At 33.5% G+C, this 22,168-nt stretch overlaps 2 protein-coding genes across 7 annotated transcripts in view; one reads left to right on the top strand and one right to left on the bottom strand.

The window, feature by feature from the left end:
- LOC102616593 (ATPase 11, plasma membrane-type-like) overlaps positions 1 to 3,939 on the top strand; it is a 76,837-nt gene extending 72,898 nt beyond the window's left edge. For all 3 annotated transcript variants that reach the window (XM_052443035.1, XM_025099759.2, XM_052443036.1), the window contains 9 exons: positions 991 to 1,064; positions 1,228 to 1,487; positions 1,941 to 1,973; positions 2,180 to 2,261; positions 2,386 to 2,549; positions 2,697 to 2,882; positions 2,960 to 3,142; positions 3,232 to 3,407; positions 3,524 to 3,939. In XM_052443035.1, the coding sequence (XP_052298995.1) occupies positions 991 to 1,064; positions 1,228 to 1,487; positions 1,941 to 1,973; positions 2,180 to 2,261; positions 2,386 to 2,549; positions 2,697 to 2,882; positions 2,960 to 3,142; positions 3,232 to 3,407; positions 3,524 to 3,620 (1,255 nt within the window). In that variant the 3' untranslated portion in view covers positions 3,621 to 3,939. The remainder of the gene's footprint in view (positions 1 to 990; positions 1,065 to 1,227; positions 1,488 to 1,940; positions 1,974 to 2,179; positions 2,262 to 2,385; positions 2,550 to 2,696; positions 2,883 to 2,959; positions 3,143 to 3,231; positions 3,408 to 3,523) is intronic.
- Positions 3,940 to 5,506: 1,567 nt separating this feature from the next.
- LOC102617691 (endoribonuclease Dicer homolog 2) overlaps positions 5,507 to 22,168 on the bottom strand; it is a 71,370-nt gene continuing 54,708 nt past the window's right edge. Inside the window, exons 1-23 of one of the 4 annotated variants that reach the window (XM_006480426.4) lie at positions 18,291 to 18,559; positions 17,982 to 18,054; positions 17,632 to 17,809; positions 16,950 to 17,063; positions 16,255 to 16,389; positions 15,579 to 15,663; positions 15,425 to 15,489; positions 15,008 to 15,148; positions 13,926 to 14,054; positions 13,711 to 13,840; positions 13,515 to 13,614; positions 12,320 to 12,515; positions 12,089 to 12,249; positions 11,717 to 11,935; positions 11,354 to 11,580; positions 10,931 to 11,202; positions 10,407 to 10,822; positions 10,180 to 10,283; positions 9,111 to 9,307; positions 8,596 to 8,805; positions 7,144 to 7,554; positions 6,665 to 6,943; positions 5,507 to 6,032 (exon numbers count right to left, since the gene is read on the bottom strand). In XM_006480426.4, coding sequence (XP_006480489.1) covers positions 5,667 to 6,032; positions 6,665 to 6,943; positions 7,144 to 7,554; positions 8,596 to 8,805; positions 9,111 to 9,307; positions 10,180 to 10,283; positions 10,407 to 10,822; positions 10,931 to 11,202; positions 11,354 to 11,580; positions 11,717 to 11,935; positions 12,089 to 12,249; positions 12,320 to 12,515; positions 13,515 to 13,614; positions 13,711 to 13,840; positions 13,926 to 14,054; positions 15,008 to 15,148; positions 15,425 to 15,489; positions 15,579 to 15,663; positions 16,255 to 16,389; positions 16,950 to 17,063; positions 17,632 to 17,809; positions 17,982 to 18,052 — 4,206 coding nt within the window. In that variant the 5' untranslated portion in view covers positions 18,053 to 18,054; positions 18,291 to 18,559 and the 3' untranslated portion in view covers positions 5,507 to 5,666. Of the gene's footprint in view, positions 6,033 to 6,664; positions 6,944 to 7,143; positions 7,555 to 8,595; positions 8,806 to 9,110; positions 9,308 to 10,179; positions 10,284 to 10,406; positions 10,823 to 10,930; positions 11,203 to 11,353; positions 11,581 to 11,716; positions 11,936 to 12,088; positions 12,250 to 12,319; positions 12,516 to 13,514; positions 13,615 to 13,710; positions 13,841 to 13,925; positions 14,055 to 15,007; positions 15,149 to 15,424; positions 15,490 to 15,578; positions 15,664 to 16,254; positions 16,390 to 16,949; positions 17,064 to 17,631; positions 17,810 to 17,981; positions 18,055 to 18,290; positions 18,560 to 22,168 lie in introns of those variants that run through there. The other 3 variants (XM_052443032.1, XM_006480427.4, XM_052443031.1) reach the window with 3 other exon arrangements.

The following is a 22,168-nucleotide window of genomic DNA, read 5'->3' as shown; positions in this document are numbered from 1 at the left end:
GGCAAAGGAATTCTGCCAAGAATCCGGCCTCTCACTTCATCAAGGCTCTTATTCAAGCCTGCCAAAAATTCATACACACGATCATCTTCAATTCGTTTTAAATAACGAACACTATCTGTCATACAGGCCCAATCATCTTCATAGCAGAGATCAAGTTCCTGCCATAAGGCCTTCATCTCGTTGTAATACTCAGAAACAGCACGATCACCTTGCCTAGTCTGCCATAGTCTTGTTTTCAATTCAAAAATCTGTGATGAATTTTTTAGATCAGAATACGTTTCTCGGACTGCATCCCATACATCCTTTGCTGTGGGAAGAAACAAATACGTCCTCCCAATAGAAACCTCCATGGAATTGATCAACCAGGACATAACGAGGGAATTTTCCGACTTCCAAGTCTTCCATGTTGGATCAGTTTTTTCCGGCTCCTTCGTCTCACCGGTGATGTAGCCAAGTCTACCCTTGCCATCGACCACCAACTTAATGGATTGCGCCCATTCTAGATAGTTCTTACCGTTCAATTTGTGACCGGTTAATTGCATGGGAAAACTCTCACTTCCGTTCAAGTTTCCAGATCCCGACAGAAGAAACTCCCCTGCGCCAATTCCAGTAGATGTAGCAGTGGAATTGGTATCACCAGTTAATGTAACCCCAGGCATGGTGCTTTGCGCCATTACAACAAGACAATGAACAGATCCGTATGGGAGTTAAGCCAGGCTTAATTCTGCCATAGCTCTGATACCATGTTAACAGAGGAGAAGAATAAATATCTTTTCTTATTTTTCAGATACTCTTTCCGTCAGTACAATAGGGTTAATTTATAGGACTACACATTCCTAATTTAACTTCCTAATTTCTGGAAATATACAAATTAGTAATAGCTGTACAAATCAGACAAATTAGACAACTAATCCTAGAAATCAGGAATGTCAACAAATCTAATCTTTCCATATTTTCTACACCTTCATCAGCCTTATCAGGACAGGACAGGCATGAGTCGATAGTTGCTTTACCGGTTGACGAGTTGATTGAGAAAGCTGATGGGTTTGCTGGTGTTTTCCCTGGTACGAAGCTTGATCTCCTAATTTGCATTGAGTAGTCATCCACAAACTGAAGTTAGTGTTGTATAGCTTTTATTGAACTTGATGTATGCATCACTACATCCTACAACCTTTTCATTATATTTTAATCATACATATTTCTTTTTTTTTACCTTTGTTTACACAGCTGTCCTTATTTTCTTTATAGAGCACAAATATGAGATTGTGAAGCATTTGCAAGCTAGGAACCATATCTGTGGAATGATCGGTAATGGCGTCAATGATGCTCCTGCTCTAAAGAAAGCAGACATTGGCATAGCTGTTGCTGATGCAACTGATGCAGCTCGTAGTGCTGCCGACATTGTCCTGACAGAACCTGGCCTTAATGTTATCATTACTTCTGTTCTAATTAGTCGAGCAATATTCCAGAGGATGAGAAATTACACGGTGAGGGTTGGTTTTGATTCTAAGGAAAAGGTGTTCTATAGTCGATAGTGTAGTGAAGGATGGGATTTGTGTGAGGGAATTCACAACCTGTCTAATTCTATATATTCCACATTCCTGAACCGACAAATAAACTAATAATTTTAAAGCTTACATTTTACACTGCTTGAATGCCTGGTGGTGGAGAAAGCACTGAGATTGAAATAACATGTCATTGTTCTGTAAATTACTTTTAGAGCCCAAGGTGGAAAATAATAAATAATATAATAAACCAGGACGTTGGCGGTGGTGCTGTTCATGAAAACTTGATTTTGGTGGGCATTGATAACTTCTTTACACTGTCTCAGACTTTTGCAAAATTGAAACAAGACACGAGCATTGTTTACTTGAATTAGTTGATTCCCTCTTGCTCTGTCCCCACTTTTTGCTGCTTAATTAATTTCTTTCTTGTCGCAGATATATGCAGTCTCCATTACCATCCATATTGGAGTAAGTTGTTCACTGCTTGTTTCAAATACTATGTAGGAGAGTATTGTGTAATTTATTTGGTAATTGCAACTTTGTGTAATTTATTTGGTAATTGCAACTTTAATCTTCTATGGTAATTATTGCCCTACTGATGAATATGAAAGAGTCTTCACAATAGTAGCTTGAATATCTCAGCTTGACGTCTTAACTATTTGTCTTGGTGACAGTTTGCTTTCAGGCTGCTAGCTCTCATCTGGCAGTTTAACTTTCCACCCTTCATGGTGCTGATAATTGCGATTCTTAATGATGGTGTGTATTTCCTTGACTCAGCATGTATATCGTAACTGTTTGTGTTCTTTTTCATCCAGGTGTATCGATTTCAAATAAGAAATACACTTATCTATTGATATTTACCCGGTACATTGATTGCCAGGTGCTATTATTATGACAATATCAAAAGATAGAGTGAGACCATCTCCTCATCCAGAAAGGTGGAATTTGATCCAGATCTTTGTAACTGGAAGCATTCTTGGTGGTTACTTGGCAATGATGACTGTGAATTTCTTTTGGACAGCATCCAGGACAGACTTCTTTCCAGTAATGTGATTTATCTTTTGTGTTATCATGTCACCCAATTCGGGTGTTATGTATGCTCGTTTTCCTTGATTTAATAATATAGAGAATAATATATGCCTTTACATTGTCTTCAATAAGTTGGACTGAAACTTGGTATGCAACATTCAGCGTACATTTGGCGTTTCAAGTCTTAACAAAAAGGATGTGGATGACTGGAGAAAACTTGTCTCGGCAGTGTACCTGCAAGTGAGTTCCATTAGTCAAGCCCACCTATTCGTGACCCGTGCAAGGAGTTGGTCTTACGTCGAGTGTCCCGTCCTGTTCCTTGCTCTGGCTTTCTTTGTTGCTCAGCTGGTGGGTGATATATGCTGTTTACTTTGGCCTTTGTGACATACAGAGGATGAGTTGATCCTTTTTAATTCTGTGAGCAGATTGCTACACTGATTGCCGTCTATGCAACCTGGAGCTTTGCTACAATTGAAGGAATAGGATGGGGTTGGGCTGGTGTGATTTGGCTTTATAATATCATCTTCTACATTCCGCTTGATTTTATAAAGTTCTTCATCCAGTATGTGCTTAGCAGAAAATTTTGGGATCTTGTCATTGAACAAAAGGTATTGATGGCTTGAGTTCAACAAATTTTATTCAAGTACTGGAGCTTAATTTCTTGCTCACTCTCCATGGTGTAATTGCTATTTTGCAGATTGCCTTCACGACTAAAAGAGATCTCCGAAAAGAAAAACATGAGCGATGGGCACAGGAGCAGAGAACCCTCCATGGGTTGCACCCACTTGACACCAGTATGTTCAGTGTACGAAGCAGTTACCGAGAACTTAGCCGGATGGCTGAAGAAGCAAGAAGAAGAGCTGAGATTGCGAGGTAAAAATATAAATATAACACCAACAAACTACATTACTTAATTTCTACTCTTAAAAGCCGAAATTTAATGCTTGGAGTGTACACTCTTATGCATTCACTATTTTGATTTTTTGTAGATTGAGAGAACTGCATACACTGAAAGGGCACATTGAATCACTGATTAGGCTTAAAGGACTGGATATCGACGCAATTCAGCAATCCTACTCCGTCTGATTACAGGTCATACATGACACATTCATGGGCATGGAACATATGATGAGATTGCAGATATAAGCCCTTAGTCCACAAGTAATTATGCAATTCATCCTGAAAGAGTTATGATTGCATATCTGATGTACATATTTGCCCATCTGGGTTCTGTTTTTCAGTTTTACATTTGGTGTTTGAAGAAACAATATGATGGGTTTAAGTACTACACGGCCACTATTTGTGATACAAACCATAGTAAGAGATGGGTTTAAGTACTATGCGCCTATGCGGCTAACACTCCTGATACAAACCATAATAAGAGTAATATATTTCCCCACCTGTTTATTAAAGTTTTTAACCTTTTTTTTTTTCTAATATATCTTCTAAGAGCTAGGGAGGTGGTGGATAAAATTCAGATTGAATTTTTAGCCTCATACCTTCTCAGAATTGAAATTTGGATGACCTTTAAATAAAACTACTTACGAAATTTGGATGACTATTAAATAAAATTATTTGAAAACTACTTATGGAAGCTTTTTAGTTTCTGTGTTTCATTTCTTTTTAGTAATTTGGAAAATGCAACCTGCAATTTCTGAAAGTTATAAGAAAGCTAAAATAGAATTTGCTTGCATTTATCTGATTAAAAAGGCGTTACAGATATTGTATGATATAGTTAGTTTCCTATATCATACAATATCCCAAAAATTATAAATTAATTAATAAATAACAAAAGAATCAAAATAAGTCAAATATAGATCCTTGTGTGGTTATCATCAAACATTTGCTGACATATTAATTACTCATTTTCTTGAGATTAATATATATACAAAACAAACCTATGCCTTAAATTACTTTCCAGTGTTTTCCGCACGCGCACTGAAAAATTTGATACATAGATAGGGACCAGCAAGGGCGGCAGCTGTCCTAAAAAATCTTCTTTTTTCTAGATGTTAATTTTAAATTTCAAGCAAAATTTTTTATTTGCCCCCTCAATAAAGCTTTTGATTTGCACCCATTATGAGCTTTAAATAAAATACAATAATTACATTTTCATCACATAAATTACTTTAAATAAGTAGATTATATACAAGATTAAATGTAATTATAGGCCTAATTAAAGAAAAAAATTCTTTTGAGTAAATTAATCTTCCCCAGCAATTCACTAAGTATGGCTTCACAGTTCAAAAGGAACAACTCTAAGCACAACAATTTTTTAGTAAAAATAACAAAATAATCACATTGGGTCTAGAATTCGAGCAAAGCTAGAGGTGGTAATATCCTATATGAATTTGTCAAGCTCGGATTGACAAAAATTGACCGAATTAATAACACTTTCGTTTTCGTATCAATATGTTTATTAATCATATCGTATTTACATTCAACAAAATTCAACTCGCAAATCTATTTATGATAATTATTTTTGGGAGTTGTCATAAAACATAATCATAGCAGGTCAACCTATATACGTGACTTATCAAAGAATAAATTCACATAGTCGTCGTGTTTTAAATTAATTTTTAATTTTTTTTTATTAAAATGTGTTAAGCAGGTCAACACAATTAGACATGTTTAACAAACATGTCGTATTCATGAAAGAGCCGTATTTGAGTTAAATTGGATATTTCGTGATAACATGAATTGCCATCTCTCCATAAAGTAGAGAACAACTATAGGTAATTTTTTATTTTAATATATAAATCAGCCTTAATCTTGGCAATTTTTTTAATTATCAATATTGAAATGTGTAATAATCTCGTGGAGAAGGCCTCAGGCTTCCTGATGATTGTTTTTCTGTTTTTACGTTTATGTATGAAAACTTGCCTCCTAAGTGTTCTCCTTTTCGTAGTACCGAGCCCCATTTTTTTATGGCTCGGGTTTCCTGAAGAAATTTTGGGTTATCAACAGAAAAGTTTCAAAACAAAAAGAACGAAATTAAAGAAAGATAGCATACTTGACTCGATATATTCATTCACAATTAATTCTGATGTAAATGTTAATACATATGGTTTAACCACCGCTGTACTTCCTAAACTCCACACATGCAAGCTCTTCACATCTTCCAAAACACTTTTAACTCAAATGAAGCCAAGTCCCAGGAAAACTTGCCTTCAGGGACTTCAACACTTCTTTGCTTGCAACCTTTTTAGCTGTTTCTTTATCAGCATCTGCATGTGTGTGTTTGAACAATGTACCATTTGCGTGGACTTCTACGGTAACAGCAGCCTTACCATTGATCCGCGGAGCCACGGTTTTTTTCATAGCAAAATGATGTTTTTGGCAGTATTCGTTCAACTCCCTTGCTGGTTGGAGTCTCATTGTCTCAGGAGTAATCATCGGCTCCAAAAGTGGCCTTATACTCTCAAACACTACCTCCTTGTTGCATCCAGAATCAACAAATATTGCCCCGGACAGAGATTCGATAATGTCTCCCAGTGCCTATTGAAATTCAGGAAAATGCTCAATGGATGTTTTAGGCACACCAGAAAAAGAGAAATAAACGAGTGACTCATCAGCCAAATCTTGAAAGCACACATTCAACAAACGGAGTGAACACTAACGATCTCATCATGCACTTGAATTTGGCTTTTTTTTTTTTTTCAGAGAAAGTCAAAAAAGGAAAAAAGCCAAACAAAGAGTTATAAGATCTGGTTCCTTCAGTCATCAACAAATTGCCTAACATTCTTGTATTGTGGATGTCTTATGCATACTAGTATGTACATGAACGGAGTAAATAAAAATATCTGCATTTTACTTGCAAAATTATAGCGAACTGACAATGTGACATGGTGAAAGGCTAAAGCTAAGAATCATTTCCAAGTTTACGGTATTTCTCTAGCCTCAGTTGAACAACAATGCATCCAACCCTCTCAGCTATTCCAAATTAAACTGCCCACCCAAAAACTCATTCAACCTCAATTAACAAATGCTTCGATTTAAGAACAAGGGACAGAAAGGTGTCTTTCAGAAAAATGCAGCAGTGATAAACCCAACAGATATATAATAGAGAAATGATAAGCCAAATTCTAGCATGAATAAAAATTATATTGCATATCTTATAAACAGCTTACCTTCGGGAAAGATGTCTCAGATTCCCATCCAAAAGTAGATTCCAAGGATAATCTCTCAAAACTGTCAACGGTGATGTTTATCCACTTGTACAGTTCCTGTGAAGCGTGCAGAATATGCTTATGCAACCCATGCTTGACTGAAGACAGCGCATAACAATCGTTGTTTACGGAAGCAGACCTCATATCAGTCAAGTCTCCTGGCGAAAGTGTGGGATACTTGTTGTACAAGTAAACAGTGATGAGATAATCTAACACTGCATCTCCAAGAAATTCCAGCCGCTGCAATGGCAAAGCAGGCATCACATTATAGTTAATCCAACATTAAGAAAACATAGCATTCATGGAAAGAGAATTATATCCTACAATTGTACTCATTTAGTCGCACTAACATCACTAGGATATAGTATGAGAGGCAGAAACTATCTATGTTACAATTATTACCATAAACAAAAATGGCTTTGCCAGAATTTTAAACTTACCTGATAACATCTTGGAATCTCAGGAAGCATGTAAGAACCGTGGGTCAAGGCCTCCACTAATAAAGATGGATCACAAAATGAGTAATTCAAGAGCGACTCTAAATGGCGGACATTGACAAGCCTCTCTACTTGCACTTGGAACTGCCGCTCATATGGTACATTCACAAAATCCACCTTTATGCCGATCCTATCCAGGAATATTAATCCCACATTTTCCCCGCCTGTGCTAAGGAATGCACCAATTAGTGCCTCAACTACATCAGCAACTGTCTTACTTTTAACCTTCTTTCTTCCAGTCACATAAATTTTTCTTTCATTGAAAAGTGAGTGGTCATTCAATTCATAGCTTCCTGAATTATCACCAGGAATCATCCACATTTTAGGATCAAAAGGCTCGGTGCGAATAAACCCCTGCAATTTTAGAAGTAACAGAAGCAAGTCACAAGACTTTCATTTGATTTACTAGATATTACAGCTTAATTATAAACTAGAAAATCAACAATATTATGAGCAAAAGAAATGGATTTCCAGAAGACCCTCTCTAGCCTAACAATTGTACTTAGCACTCAAAAACAGCTATAAGACTTATCGAGCATGCCTTGTTGAGCATGTTATCCGATTTCAAGATTGGTTTATTCTGCAGCAGAAAATGGTATTCACAATCTGGGTTTCAGTGAAGAAAGTTTATAGCCATTCATAGCTATGGGCGAACGACGGGAATTGAACCCGCGCATGGTGGATTCACAATCCACTGCCTTGATCCACTTGGCTACATCCGCCCCTCCGCTATTTACACAATTTTGAAATACAAAGATCTAAAATTCAACCATTGATTATTTTTGTTTATCTTATCTTACTTATGAAGAGCCAAATGAAGATCGAAGAGCAGAAAACTACAACCTTTCTATTGTCTTTTTTCTTTGCTATGAAATTAACTGTAAAATTAGAAAATACGACTCTTATTAATAATTTAATAAATAAAACTCTAAAATTTTATTTATAGTATTAGTGCATACCAAAAATATCATACTAAATCAAAGAAAAGAAAGAAAAAGTATAAAAATACTTAAAGAGAAAAAAAGAACTAAAAAACTACTAAAGAACCCCAACCAAATAACGGATCAATACTGACCATTGCATCCAAAAAATCAAGTTGAGGAGCAAATGAAGAATTATACAAAGAATTTCGTCTGATATAACTAAAACCCTCATGCAACATTATATGAGAGAGAAGGCAATGCTATTATAATTATCAATAACCAGTAGTTATAGGAAAACCCGTACAACTTCAGACACAAGATGGAAGAAACATCATAACAGCTTATGTGTTAGGAGATATATTAAATTTTGAAAAAGAATCAAATAGAAAGGGAAGAAACAAGTCATAAGTACGCATCCATGCCAACAAAACTCAGAAAAAATTCAGAACCATTTCTGGAAAAGAAAAATTACCGGAAGCTTGTGGTCACATCCTAGCTTGCAAAGTGCAGCATTTGATATTATTCTGTCCTTCTTAACACTAAGAAGGCCTTCGTGATGATTTTGATATGTCTTGAACAGCTGCTGACTAGCCGCATATTTAAGAAAAGAGTCTCCAAGAGTCTCTAGAGATTCTAGATGAAAACCCTCTTGGCACTTCTTTGTAGTGATTGCTTCCAACACCTACCACAAAGAGTTGCTGTTAGCGCAAATTCAAACAAAAAGTTCAAAGGAGACTAAAGCATGATAGGAAAAGCAATCAGCATGAAATTGGTCCTGCAATAAATGACATACATATATGAGGTCTGCCAAGAAAGGTAGCATTATCCCGTTTCATTTAATAAATCTCATTAACAACTTTGTATGTACAAGCATTATCCCATTTCATTTAATTGTTCACAAGTGAAGTACCTATTGTGACTCGACAGTCATTATGCACATACAACTTTGTTGGCACATAATGCATATATAATTTACAAGCAGAGTACCTTGCTAGTTGGAATGGTAACATTTTGCATGCAATGATCCAAAAGCATATTCTTCAAATTGACAGCAAGGAGCAAAGACTGAAGACGATGCATAATTGATGGAACGAACGTGAAAGAATAAAATGTACTGAGTGACATAGGACCCATGATTATGCGACACAGCTCAGGAGGCAGTTCAAACGATATCTTACTCGGCTCTGCAACAGCATACTCAGGTTTAAATTATGTGGAACAGATGGAAAACTTTCAAATATATATGATTACTTTACAGTTCAGCGAAAACAACAGATAAAAGATCAAATTGCACAAAATAAATATAATACTTCACAGGATTAGACCGTCGATCAAAAGGATATACAGTTAATTACACGACTCATAAACCAATCTCAACATGCCAAAAGAGCATAGGTCCAACCATGTTTTGTTTGTAAACTCGCTCTACAGTCATAACATCATTTTTCTTCAGTACTTCTGTTTCCCAAAAGCTCTAAAATCAACATAATTCCAACTCCCAACAAGCAATTCAGACGTCGGCTCATTTCAAAGAGCAATGCAGCATCCATTATTTTCTTGAGATTGATATTTCTAAACTTTTACAAGCAGTGAAAAATTCAGTCGTGAATTGAATAAAAACTAATTTGGAAAAATACTAACAATGCTGACAATTCCCCCCCCCCCCCAAAAAAAAAATCAATATTGAAATGTAACAAAAACTTTGTCAAATTTTCTGGCTTTTTTCCCATTTAAGGCGCATGATGATAATCCAATCCCATCCCTACACATGTGAGCAAGGATCAAATCCCAAACCTCTCCCACTACTTAAATTCCTAACTTACTTATCCATAAGAACAATAACAGAACAAACAATTGGTGTCGTAATTATCAGATTTGAAGACAGTGCATAACAACTAACAGGGTAGCAGAAAACAGTTAACCGACTCAAATAAATTAAACGCTGAGAGGAAATCTCAAGCATGCTTTGTTAACACTAAAACTTTACATTAGCACGAGCGCACACATGCACACAAACACACGCAAAAGAGAACAAATTAAAATGACTAAATTATACCTCTCTGCTTTTCTTGCCGGCATTTACTAAGGTAATTTTGCGCATGAAAAATACGTCTCCCATTAAGCAAGAGTTCTTGATCAAAACACAGCTGGATACCATACCTGCAATGTACAAGATGAAATTCAGCCATTCAGGCTATGTACATACAACAAAAAAATGATATATCCACATTAAAATGTGGAGTAGAAAATTATATATATATATATATAGTATAAAGTATACACCGTTCTTCATAGTGCTTCTTGTATGTGATAGCACTTCCATCATTCCTCGTAAAAAGTGAATTTGCATTCAAATGGCCTAAAACGCCCGTGATATAATATATCTGACCACTGTGAGGGGTGCAGACTACAGAATTATGAATCATGCATGTGCACAACGGACCGCTTTTGGTCTGTATAACACGAGCATTAGACATTGTAGAACAATTCTTGTGATGCTTCAAACCAATGTCACAAGGAAAAGACAGAGAAGCAACAGGTTCCCAATCAATCAACTGTTCACTGGCTGGGAGCAAAAGATAATCTATCTCAAGATTATCCCGCAGCCGGAGTCCCTTCAAAATCTCATTCAATTTATCCAAATTATGATCCATAATTACTCTGAAAAGAGCTATCTGAAACCTCCTACAAAGAAGGACCTGGAACACATTGAAAATTTTAAAATGAATAAAGTATACAAACCAAAATATTTAAAAGTATGTGTCACACCTCTGACCAAATTGAAGTCAGAAAACCAGATATCATACCTTATCTGGGGTAAGCTGAATTTTTCCAAGATGCTTCAGGTTGACTGTCAATCTACCCCTATCAACTTCCAAATCAAAATTCACCTTTTTAATTTCAGATTCAAGTTCAGTCCTCACAGCAAGCACAATATCATGAGCTGGAATATCATAGTTAAAGTTCTGCTTCAATTCGATTAAGTAGCAATGGTATGTTATCTTGGTATCTTGTGGACACTGATTCACTAGCTCAGGAGGGAAGTAAATGGGATGTTCCGCATCATATGGTTCATTCCCTGGACATTAAAGAAACACGAAAGAAGGTTTAAAAATCTAAATGAGGAAACTGAATCACGGATGGTTATAGTTCTCTAACCATTCAAAATACAACAATACTTTACAAGTTACTCATATAATAGAAAACTAAAGGCTTGGTATGCAAGTTACCATGTTTTTGTGCATCATGTTCTTCCACAACAATATCAGGAAGAAGATTATCTGTTAAAGCACCAATCTGGTGAAGCTTCTTGCAAGCTTCAAGACAAGCAGTTTGCTTCAGAGTTTTAATGTTTCCCTGTGCAATAACAGTTTGTATAGGGCAGTTGTTGGGAAGATACAGTGTGCAAATCCCCATCTCCTTGTTTATATCAAACTTTGGAGTAGGCTTAAAATATCTATAGAAAATAAAACCAACATAAGTATGCAACATTGCATTAACCCATAGTACGAAAACAGTACAAAAGTCTTAAAGAATAATTACATAATGAAGAGCTTAGCGTAATATGCAAGAATGAGTCCAAAATGGTATACCCATCAGAAGGGAGCCGTGAGCAGTAAAAGTGTATCAAATGAACGCTGGAACTAAGAGTTGCAATTGCTCCTGAGCTTTCAACGTGATAAAAATCCTCACCATACATATGATTATTAAGAGGGGAGCAGGGAAGCGATGCATGGCTAAGAGCTTCCTTTCTCATTGTGTCCCCACTAACAAGATAGTTCTCTAGCCTAGATTGTGTAATAGAATCCCCACTATCAAAAAATGGAATAAAATACTCTATCAATCACACAGAAAATTTAACAATTTGAATAATTTTAAACAAATGAAAATCATAAAAATGCAGTGTAAAAATATTCCACGGCTGTACTAAATATCTGCATGTCATGAGAAACGAAAGGCATTACCTCTTCAACATTAATAAATAATCCGAATTCTGCATTCTAGCACGACCTCTAGACTGTATGAAACTGCAAACAGTGTGTGAAGGATCGAACATAATAACCAGGTTGCAACTTTGAACATCTAAACCCTCCTCAAGAATTGATGTTGCAACAATGACATTCACCTGTAGATGGTAATTAGGAGCAAAAAAAAAAAGAACATCATTTGGAATCTGAGATCACATATAAACATACCAAGCCTCTACGAAATTCTTCCACAATTTCATTCTGTTTGTTCCTTGATTGACATTGTATCCCTGAGTTATTTCCCGCAACATATTCAGTCTTCCATGTACAGTGTCTTGGAAGCAGCTCACTCAACAGAGATTGAAGCACAATGGCTGTAACGACCCTTTCTACAAAAATTATACATCTTATGTCCTCCAAGCCCCTGTGTTTACGCAACAGTCAGAAAAATCAGAAAAAATGTTACGATCTACAACTGACACAAAGAAAAATCTTAAATAAATTATTTTGATTATCCAGAATGAGTTGGACCTGGCTAATACAATTCAAAATTCAAGAAAGACATAATACAACTTTGGAATTATGGGATGTCCGGTCAAACCATCCAGTGAAGCAAACACTCAGCACCTCTTTAGGCATCAATTTTCCAAAGGCTAACACTTCCCCCTATGTGTGTGAGTGCTTAACAATTCACTATGACAGATGTAGTACAGGTGCTTTCCCTTAGGTTAAGGTTGAATGCAAGAACCTCCACTTTATTTTTCACTTTATGATGAACTTACCCCCCTGAGTAAATTCATCAAGCATTTAAACTTAATTGTTCTTTATCAGCGTTTTGAATAAAATTGGATTGACTTGAAATAGGGAGAGGGGAAAAAGAAAAAGACACAAAAATCTAATTAATATACAACATTCTTCCTAGCTAGTTATTTTTTCCTACTTATTTTTCCCTTTTCTTTTCTATTTTGCGGCTACAAACCACGTGTATAATTGATTGAACTAAACAATAAATAATGTGGAAAACTTATAAGAATCTTAACTATATTATAGAAAATAATGCTGTATGCACTATATGCGTGTTTACTCTCAAGGGACCTGGAAACAAAATTCAAGGTGTTAGAGTGGCATCAACTATCAGTTTAAGCTTTTGAGTTGACTGGTTAATTAACATGATATCATAGTTTGTCTGATCAAGTAGCATTATCCTAACCTATTATATTAGTAATATTATAAAAATTTGAGTTCATGTTTGTTGTTATATTAGAGATTATTTTTGTGTTTGAATACTAGTATTGTCCACTTCAGTTTTTAGGTTGGGTTGTTACTTAACAGAAGGATTCTTATAAATTATAGAGCATATTGGAATTTACAAATTATATGAAATTAATTTTATGAAAATCAATGATCATGCATGCATTCCGACCTGTACTCAAGAAGCGATTCGACCAGACAAACAATTTTCTCCGTCAGAAGCCCAGAATCCATGTTAAATTTAGAATCATCACCTATGGACCACCCTGCGCCTGAATTTAGGGTAAAAAGAGAAAAAGAAAGGACAAACATTAGCATGTAAGGATAACACGGTAAGTCTCCAATTCTCTCAGAAAATTGAAGAATACCAGATGGTATATAAGTCACCAATGCCTGAAATGCATCTGAGCCGAACTTTTTCATGATCGTCTCGCCAAACCCATCCAATTGTTCCCAAGCAAAAAAATCACTTTTATAGCATGATATGGTCTCTGCAGCCTATTACAGAAACACATATGTAAATTACAATAATACATGCAGGTGAATAGAAGTGCAAAACAATGAAGAAACACTAGATAAATACCTTCAAAGCCAACCAAACACCAAGCCCATTTAAACAATATAACAAAGTTGACTTTATTCTTGATATATTCTTCCTTATTGACTCTGCTTGAGCTTCATTCAGATCCAAATTTTCCAATGATCGATTATGCTGAAATACAATAGATCTACTCAGCAGCCATCAACCACCATTATATTTGATTATCAATTCCAACATTTCTCAAAGAAATCAAGTACTCAAATATACATTCTCAAATTGGAAAAAGAAAAAAAGGTAAGATTAACTCTAATATTAAGTTGCAGAGGCCAGTCAACACATTAAGTCAAATTTGTACATCTATTTTCATACTTAGGATTTGTTTGTTTTGCTGAATTAAGTTCATTTACATCTTCATTTAACTCATTCAAATATTTTTTAATGGTTTGCTGTTCTGAGTTAATGGCGATTTTCAAAAATTTTGATCAGATAACAAAAGTTTGATTTTTCCTTTTTCCATTTTTTTTGTTTTGACTCTCTCTTCATAGCGTTGACACAACAGGTTTCCAGGATTCCGATTAGAATAAATTATTTTCATAAAATAATAGAAATTGTAGCTTGTTATCTTGATTTAGAGAATTTGATTTATGTCTTTCCCAAACTGTTGGTATAACAAAATATTTTAACACATCAAATATCGTTTATTGCTCATTTTAACATTTGACAATATAAGAATACAAACGCCAAATTGTTGGTTTCAAATTCTTTTAAAAAGTTACAATAATATAAAAATAAGTTAGCACTTATTTTCAGGCATCAAAACAAAGGGACAAACATATGGTATAGAATCATTCATTTAAGCTTATCAAATTTCAAAATATTTATACATTCTTTTCTTCTTTTGCAAGAATATAATTATATATATTCTTAATACTGTCTATTCAGAATTTAGATCAATACAAATTGAAAGGATAAGATGATTATTTGTTCAGACAGTCTGTATGTACCATACAAGCTATGAAAGGATAAGATGATTATTTTTCAAATATCAGAAAAATCTTCAGCATTACAATCTAAGTTTTCACTCAGAGAATAACAATCTAAGTTTTCACTCAGAGAATACTCACCTTTAATTCTATCTTCTCTAGATCATCGGCTAAGCGAGTATACAAAGCATGTGGAATCTCATCGTCCCCGTAAAACTTGAACTTTGGAGTTGAAAATGGTATGCAATTAGAGAGCACAGATTCACTGGCACATGTATAGACCTATTGTACAAGAAAATGAAGGTATGAATAATCAACTAAAAAGTATCAACGGAACCACCAAACTGGACCACGTTAAAATGGAACAGACATTAAAAAAAATTTGGAATACAGACTTACAAGATTAAATATGTATGTATTTATAGGCCTTAATCAATGATACCTCTTTCTTCAAAAATTACATGGTACTTGTTTAAATTTCTGATTAACCTTGATTTATGTCTTTCCCAAACAGTTGGTATAACATAAAAAAATAAAACACAAAAGAAAAGAAGGAACCTTTGAATTCATAAGAGTCTCAAGACCATGAATCTTTTGCCAATAGTCTTGTTCTGAACTAGCAACTGCAACCAAAGATATGAGTGAAAAATGATTCAAATGCCATATCCATAATGAAATAACATTGTCTCAGATATTATCAAATCATGAATACCTTTTGACTTTATGGGAGATGCAGTCATCCCAAAAATCCTAGGAAGATTGGAGTCACCAGCTTTTAATTGATGGTGATAGAACTCCTGCAAAAGAGGGGAAAAATATAATATAATGCAAAGGGCAACCAATGTAACAATAATACCTTACGATGAAGTAGCAAAATGAACAAGACACATTAACTCTCAGATACATAATTGTGACTGCACATTTGCAGATTTGAGGTTATAGCTGACTTTCAACATCTTAAACTTTACCATACCCAAAACTTTCCAGTATGTGAGTTGCCGGGGGAAAAAAAAAGAAAAAAAGAAATAAGAATAAGCTCCTTAGCATGTCACTCAGCAAATCTGTCACAAGCAAAGTTCCATGTGAAATGTGAACTTAGCTCTATCTCACAACAGTTTCCTAAGAATTTCTACCTCACTCAATTGTTACACAGATCAAAAGCTAAAAATAATAACAGTAGCAGTAGTAGTAGTAATGAAAAAAAGAAGAAGATAATGACGACGAAGCCATGATTTATGAAACAACCTGTCAAACTAGAAATTGATAATAAGATTCTGATATCTCTCTTACTCTGGTCTGTCGTATAAATGGTATCATAAGGAACAATTGGTTGAACTAGAAATAAAAGAAGTAAAACAACAATAACAACAAACACCAAGAAAACTCACCGTCATAATACAAGCATATTGGTGTTTACCCCTGGCATGATGGCATTCATCAAGTATTAAAACCTTGATCATGTTTAGTTTGAAATAGCTGAGCCGCAAGCCATCAAGCAAAATCTGAGGTGTCATCACAAGTACCTGTAGGTATTCAACTGAAAATTACTACTCACCATGGACAGAGTCCCTCAAATTTTATAAAGCTAGAGCACCGTCACAAAAAGAAGAATGTGAGATCTTATAACAGAAAAGTAGCTGACCATTTCATGGATATGGAACAAAGCTTCCAAAATTTAATTATAAGTCTATTAAGAACCCATCATGACATCTTCAAACGTGAATTTTACCGTGAATCATTAAGAAAGGATGAGAATTTAAAACTCCTCATAATTTTTCAGAAACATAATGAAATGCATTGTAGGATTGCTGTGATGCAGTTTTTTCTGGGAAGTGGCCTAAAGCTTTAGGAAAACCGAGACCAAATAATAGAGAATGCAATGAAAACAAAATCATGCCAGCTTTTCGATAAAAAGTGAAAGCAACCAGGACAATAAGAACCCCGGTAAGATCACAATGAGTAACCTTAAGAACAGAAAACTATAGGAACATTCAATTCATATAATTGAGTCAACAAAGCAGCTTCTTGAATTAAGTACATATAATTCATTCATGATTTTATTATTTTATATGTAAGAAATCACCTCATGTTTGTTCATTTCTTTCTTCCATGTAGCAGCATCCCAGTAGTCAATTCCCATATCTCCCCAGTACATACCCACTTTCAAGTCGGTATGCTTTTTAATAGCTTCAGCTTGCTAATTTAAAAAACAAAAATAAAACATAAAATCAAAACCAAAGCAATGAAAAGTAAAACTTTTGAATTTTAACTCCAGGAACATAGCCACTAATTCTACAATGTCAGCAATATACAACTTTTGGACATAAACAATAACCAAGTCTAAAAGTTTTAATAAGAGCTATGAATAGAAATCGAATGTGTAAGATTTTCTACTTTAGTGTTAACAGATTCTGAAATTGAATGGTGGAACTAATATTTGAATTTGAAATATAATGCTTTTCATAGCTCAACATTAGTTCCACTCTGAATTTCAAAAACTTTAAGCTTCAACAAACGAATCTAAAACTCGTGAAGCCTGTTTCGAAGGTACTTGTATAAATACAAAGAAATGTCATATTTATCTATTTTATCTTCAACCCAGATCAAGAATTTTAAAGTTCTAGTTGCAAAAAAAAAAAAAAAAATAGATTCTATTAAAAAGGGGCAATTTTTTTTTCCCTTCTGCAATTGCTGACTGAATTTTGGAAAAAAAAAAAATACAGAGTTCCACTGGAGAGAATCCACAAACATATATCTGGGCATACCTGAGGTACCAGAACTACTTTGGGAACCAAGAAGACAGCAACAAAAGGTGAAGGCTTCCGCAGAAGATAAGCATAGCTTCGAAGAAGCATGATGGCAATTAGAGTCTTGCCAGACCCTGTTTCCAGAAACACAATAGTGTTTTGCTTAAGTGCATTCTCTAGTGCTTCTAGCTGATAGCTGCAACAACCCAGTATTGTGAAACCAACAAATCTTCAAACTAAAAATTATTAAAAAAAAAAAAAAAACACATGATTGATGATATAATCAACTGCCCATTTAATTGATTGGCGAGAAAAATCATCAAAGAACAATTATTTCATCTAAGTAATTAAAATATTTTCAAACCCACTTTCTGGCGAAGGGCAGGGTGTCGGCAGATACTTGCTCTGTTGTGTCCAACTCCATGCTAACAGGCTCCATGGCTGTTCAACCGATGCATCAAACACTTTTAATCAACCAAATTCAAAAAGCAATTATCAAAAACAATTATTTCTATACACTACATTCACTCACAAGCTCACATATCCATCAATGATCAAATCGAGACAATGCAGAAAAATCAAACTCAATTAATGAACGAGGAATATCAAATATTAACCAAAAGAAGGGCGCAAAAACAACACTAACCCACAACCCAAATATCAAAATAAGAACTTACTATCAAATTCAATGAGTGTGAAAATTAAATGAGCAACAAACAACACAGTGACAGTAAAAGCTCAAATGGGTACTATTATTTTGCTTTGGTATTTTTGTAAAGCAGCAAATATCTTTGCTCTCTGATCGCTGCTATGTATTGGAAAAGTGTATGCGCGTGTCAGAGAGCAGACGAAGTCATGAAACAGTGAAAAAGAATTTGAACTTGCAGGCTAAGGAACTTGCGAAGGAAGCTCCGCAAGAACAGTGCCCAAAAACCAAAAAAAAAAAAAAAAAGGCGCGACTGCGACGTAAATTGAGAAATAAATAATGATCATAAAAGTAGGACTATTTTGAAAAAAAAAATTTACATAAATGGGGGGAATGATAACATTCATTTTAGTCCCTAGCTTTTAACAAAATAGAAAGTGTGGGTATAGTTTGAAAGTTCTTATGCAAGTCTCTATGTCAAATTTCATTAATACTTATTAATCAATAAAATAAAATCAATAATGTCTTTGTGTAATTATTATAACCCTAAAATCAGCTTATTCAAGGGTTTAGTGTATATTGTGTATATACATGTGATGTGTGTGGCATGCATGATGCGTCTATACGAAATTTAAAAAATGGTTTATATATATTTAGTAGGATAATTACTTTTATTTCGTAATTAATATTTACAACTAATATTTACAATGTATACTTACTATTATAGCATTTTAATAGGATTTACAACTAATATTTACATGCTCAATACCCTTATAGTGAATTTAGAAAAAATAAAGTCGCTACTGAATGCATTTAACAGAATTTGAAAACACAACATGGACTCAAACGAAACAAATGCAAAATTATATCCTTTGTTTGTGATTTACTAAAAAAGTAAAAAATAAATTTTTGTTTTTTTTTTATTTTACTCCCACAATATTGGGACTCAGCCCTCTACGGTTAAGTTGTTGTACCTACAATATCCTTTTTATATTAATTTTGAAAATCTTTAAGAAATTTAAAAAAAAAAATTGTAAGAAGAAGAGATTTTTAGTGATCCTTTAGAAAGTAATGACGAATTAAAAGAAAAAAAACGATATAATGAATTTGAATATATATATATATATATATATTTTTAAATGTCACTGGTTAATGGATAAGTGACATGTACACCCTTTTGAGTACAAATACAACCCTTTTTTTTTTTTGGGCAGTGTCACACCTTATAGTACTTGATGATAATATCACATACATTTAAACTACGTGTGATAATATCACTAATATGATAATAAATTTTTAAAAGACAATGTGACTGAGATTTATATCAAGCATAGCATGTCGCTTTCACAAAAAAAAAAAGATCAAAATGATTTTTCCTCTAAAAGAAAAAAAGAAAAAAATTCCATCAAATTGGTGGCTCTAAAATTTTATTCTATTCTTTTCTCAATTACTCGGTTGCTCACGAAAAGATAATGAGAGGAAACTTGAGGCAAAAGAAATTCATAAAGATGAAAAGAATAGAACCGACTAACTGAGAAAAAAGAAAAAGAATAGAATAAAATTCTGGGGTCTACAATTCGGTGGAAATTTGAGGCAAAAGAGATGCATAAAGATACTTGGACTATCGAAAAGGTGAAAAAAACAAAGACTTTAGATTAAAAAATTTAAAAAAAAATAAAGAAAGGAAAAAAAAGAGATAAAGAATGTAATAAATTAATGATTTCATTTTAAGAATCAAGAAAGGATTTCATTTTAAGGATCAGGAAAAGGGCGTGAAAAATCTTGGTCCCAAATCCAAACATTCCTCAAGTCATCAATGAAATTCAAATTAAATGGAAACCGAAAATCCAATGACAGTGGACATAAATAAAAAGTTAAGAAAGAAATTTATGTCCCAATTAACACAGCATCAATCAAGAACAATCAAATGTTCAGTACAAATGTGTTAACATTCTAATGCTGTAACAGTACAATTTTTTTTTTTAACATTTTTATTCTAAAATAAGTTTACACCCATTTTCAGGTCTGCTAATTTCACTTGCATATTACTTTTTCTGTGGACGAATAGATGGCTTGCACATCGCTTAGATATTACTAAAAAAAAACTAGCTCAAGATACCAAGTGACTTTTAATATGTTTGGATTCACAATCACAAAGTAAGAAAAATCAACCCTTTACATGAGTGTTTGTTATTAAAGCTTAAAAAATGCTTTAGATACAAATTGAAAGGAAGAGAAATACATATTAATTCATTACGTATTCCTCCTCTTGTTGAATTTTTAGTATATGTGCGTCTCAATTATAAAGCCTCAACTCTGTGAATATATACTTCCACTCGATATAAAAAATAAATATACACATGATGAGAATACAACAGAAGAGAGCGCATATATGTGTAACAGTGTAAGGGTGGCCAACGGGCTGTGCCGTGCCAAACCAAGGCCCTTGAGGACCCACGGGCTGTGCCATGTAGGGATAGCAAATATCCAATTATGGATGAATAATATCCATCCAAATATAAATTCATAATTATCCATAATGGATATATCCACATCCATATCCAGTATTTAATAATCCATATCCAGTATTTAATATTGGACATGGATATGGATTTTATCCATATAGATATGGAGATCCATGGATATTTTCTTTTTATTATATAAAAATAATAATATAAATAGTTAAAATTCTAATATCAAATTTGACTGGATTTAATTAGATAAATTTTATAAAAATACAGAGTAGTGAAATTAGATTTTGTTGTTTAGATTGATATAAAATTTGATAAGAAAATGAATTATAATTTTTTTCTTTAGACAAATTTATCCTTTATCTTAAATATTAAACTATTTATATTAGTAATAATATAAATAAATAAATATATATATATATATATATATATATATATATATATATATAAATGGCGGTCCGGTGGTTGGTGGCGGAGGTCCGGTGAAGTCCGGCAGAGGTCCGACGACTTTCCAGGGAAGCCGACGGTGGTCTGGTGACCTTCCGGCGAGGTCCGGCGAATTTCCGGTAGAGGTCCATTTATAATATTAAATCAATAAAATAAAATTATAAATAATAATTATTAATGGCATTAAATAAGTTAAAAAATTAAAGGGTAATTTTGAAAACTTTAGTTTTTAATATAAGAGAAATTTAAATTCTTCACTACTTAATATGGAATTCAAATTCTATATTATGATGGATATTAAATTCTAATGGAAATTAAATTCTTATACATTTTGTCAAACCAAACAATGGAAATAAAAAGAGAATTTAAATTACTTTCCTCTCCTACATCATCTCCTCCCAACCAAACACCACCTTAGGGTTTGCTAAATCTGGAATCTAGGACATTTTTTTTTTCATTTTAATTTAACAATATAAATTTTTTTAACTTTAAATGGATAAATTAATTGGATTTTGGATATTCATTAAATATCCATACCCATCCAATATCTAATTGGATATTTTTAAAAATATTCATATTCATATCCAAGAAGATTTTGGATGGATATTATCCAATCCAATTGGATTGAATATATGGATATCCAATTTGGATAGACCAATTTGCTATCCCCAGTGCCATGTCATTCCCTTTTCTTTTAAGCCCGGCACGAGTGGAAAAATATTTCGTGCATAATTTTATTTTTTGTGTATAAATATGAAAAATATTTTATTCACAAATCACAAATGAAATAGATCTCCGTTAACTAAGTTACGATTTCATAAATTAAATATTAATTATCGTAAAATTTTGATATATCATTTATAAAATCATGATATTTATAATTTTATTTATTAAAATTATGATATTTATTGATTCATTTAATAAATGATAAACATAAAACAATTAAAATTTTTTAAAAACTAAGACTTATATTAATTTAATAAAATGTATT

This window comes from Citrus sinensis, chromosome 6, assembly GCF_022201045.2.
Source record: "Citrus sinensis cultivar Valencia sweet orange chromosome 6, DVS_A1.0, whole genome shotgun sequence".
Lineage (NCBI taxonomy): Eukaryota > Viridiplantae > Streptophyta > Magnoliopsida > Sapindales > Rutaceae > Citrus > Citrus sinensis.
This window is presented reverse-complemented; position numbering and strand designations above follow the sequence as displayed.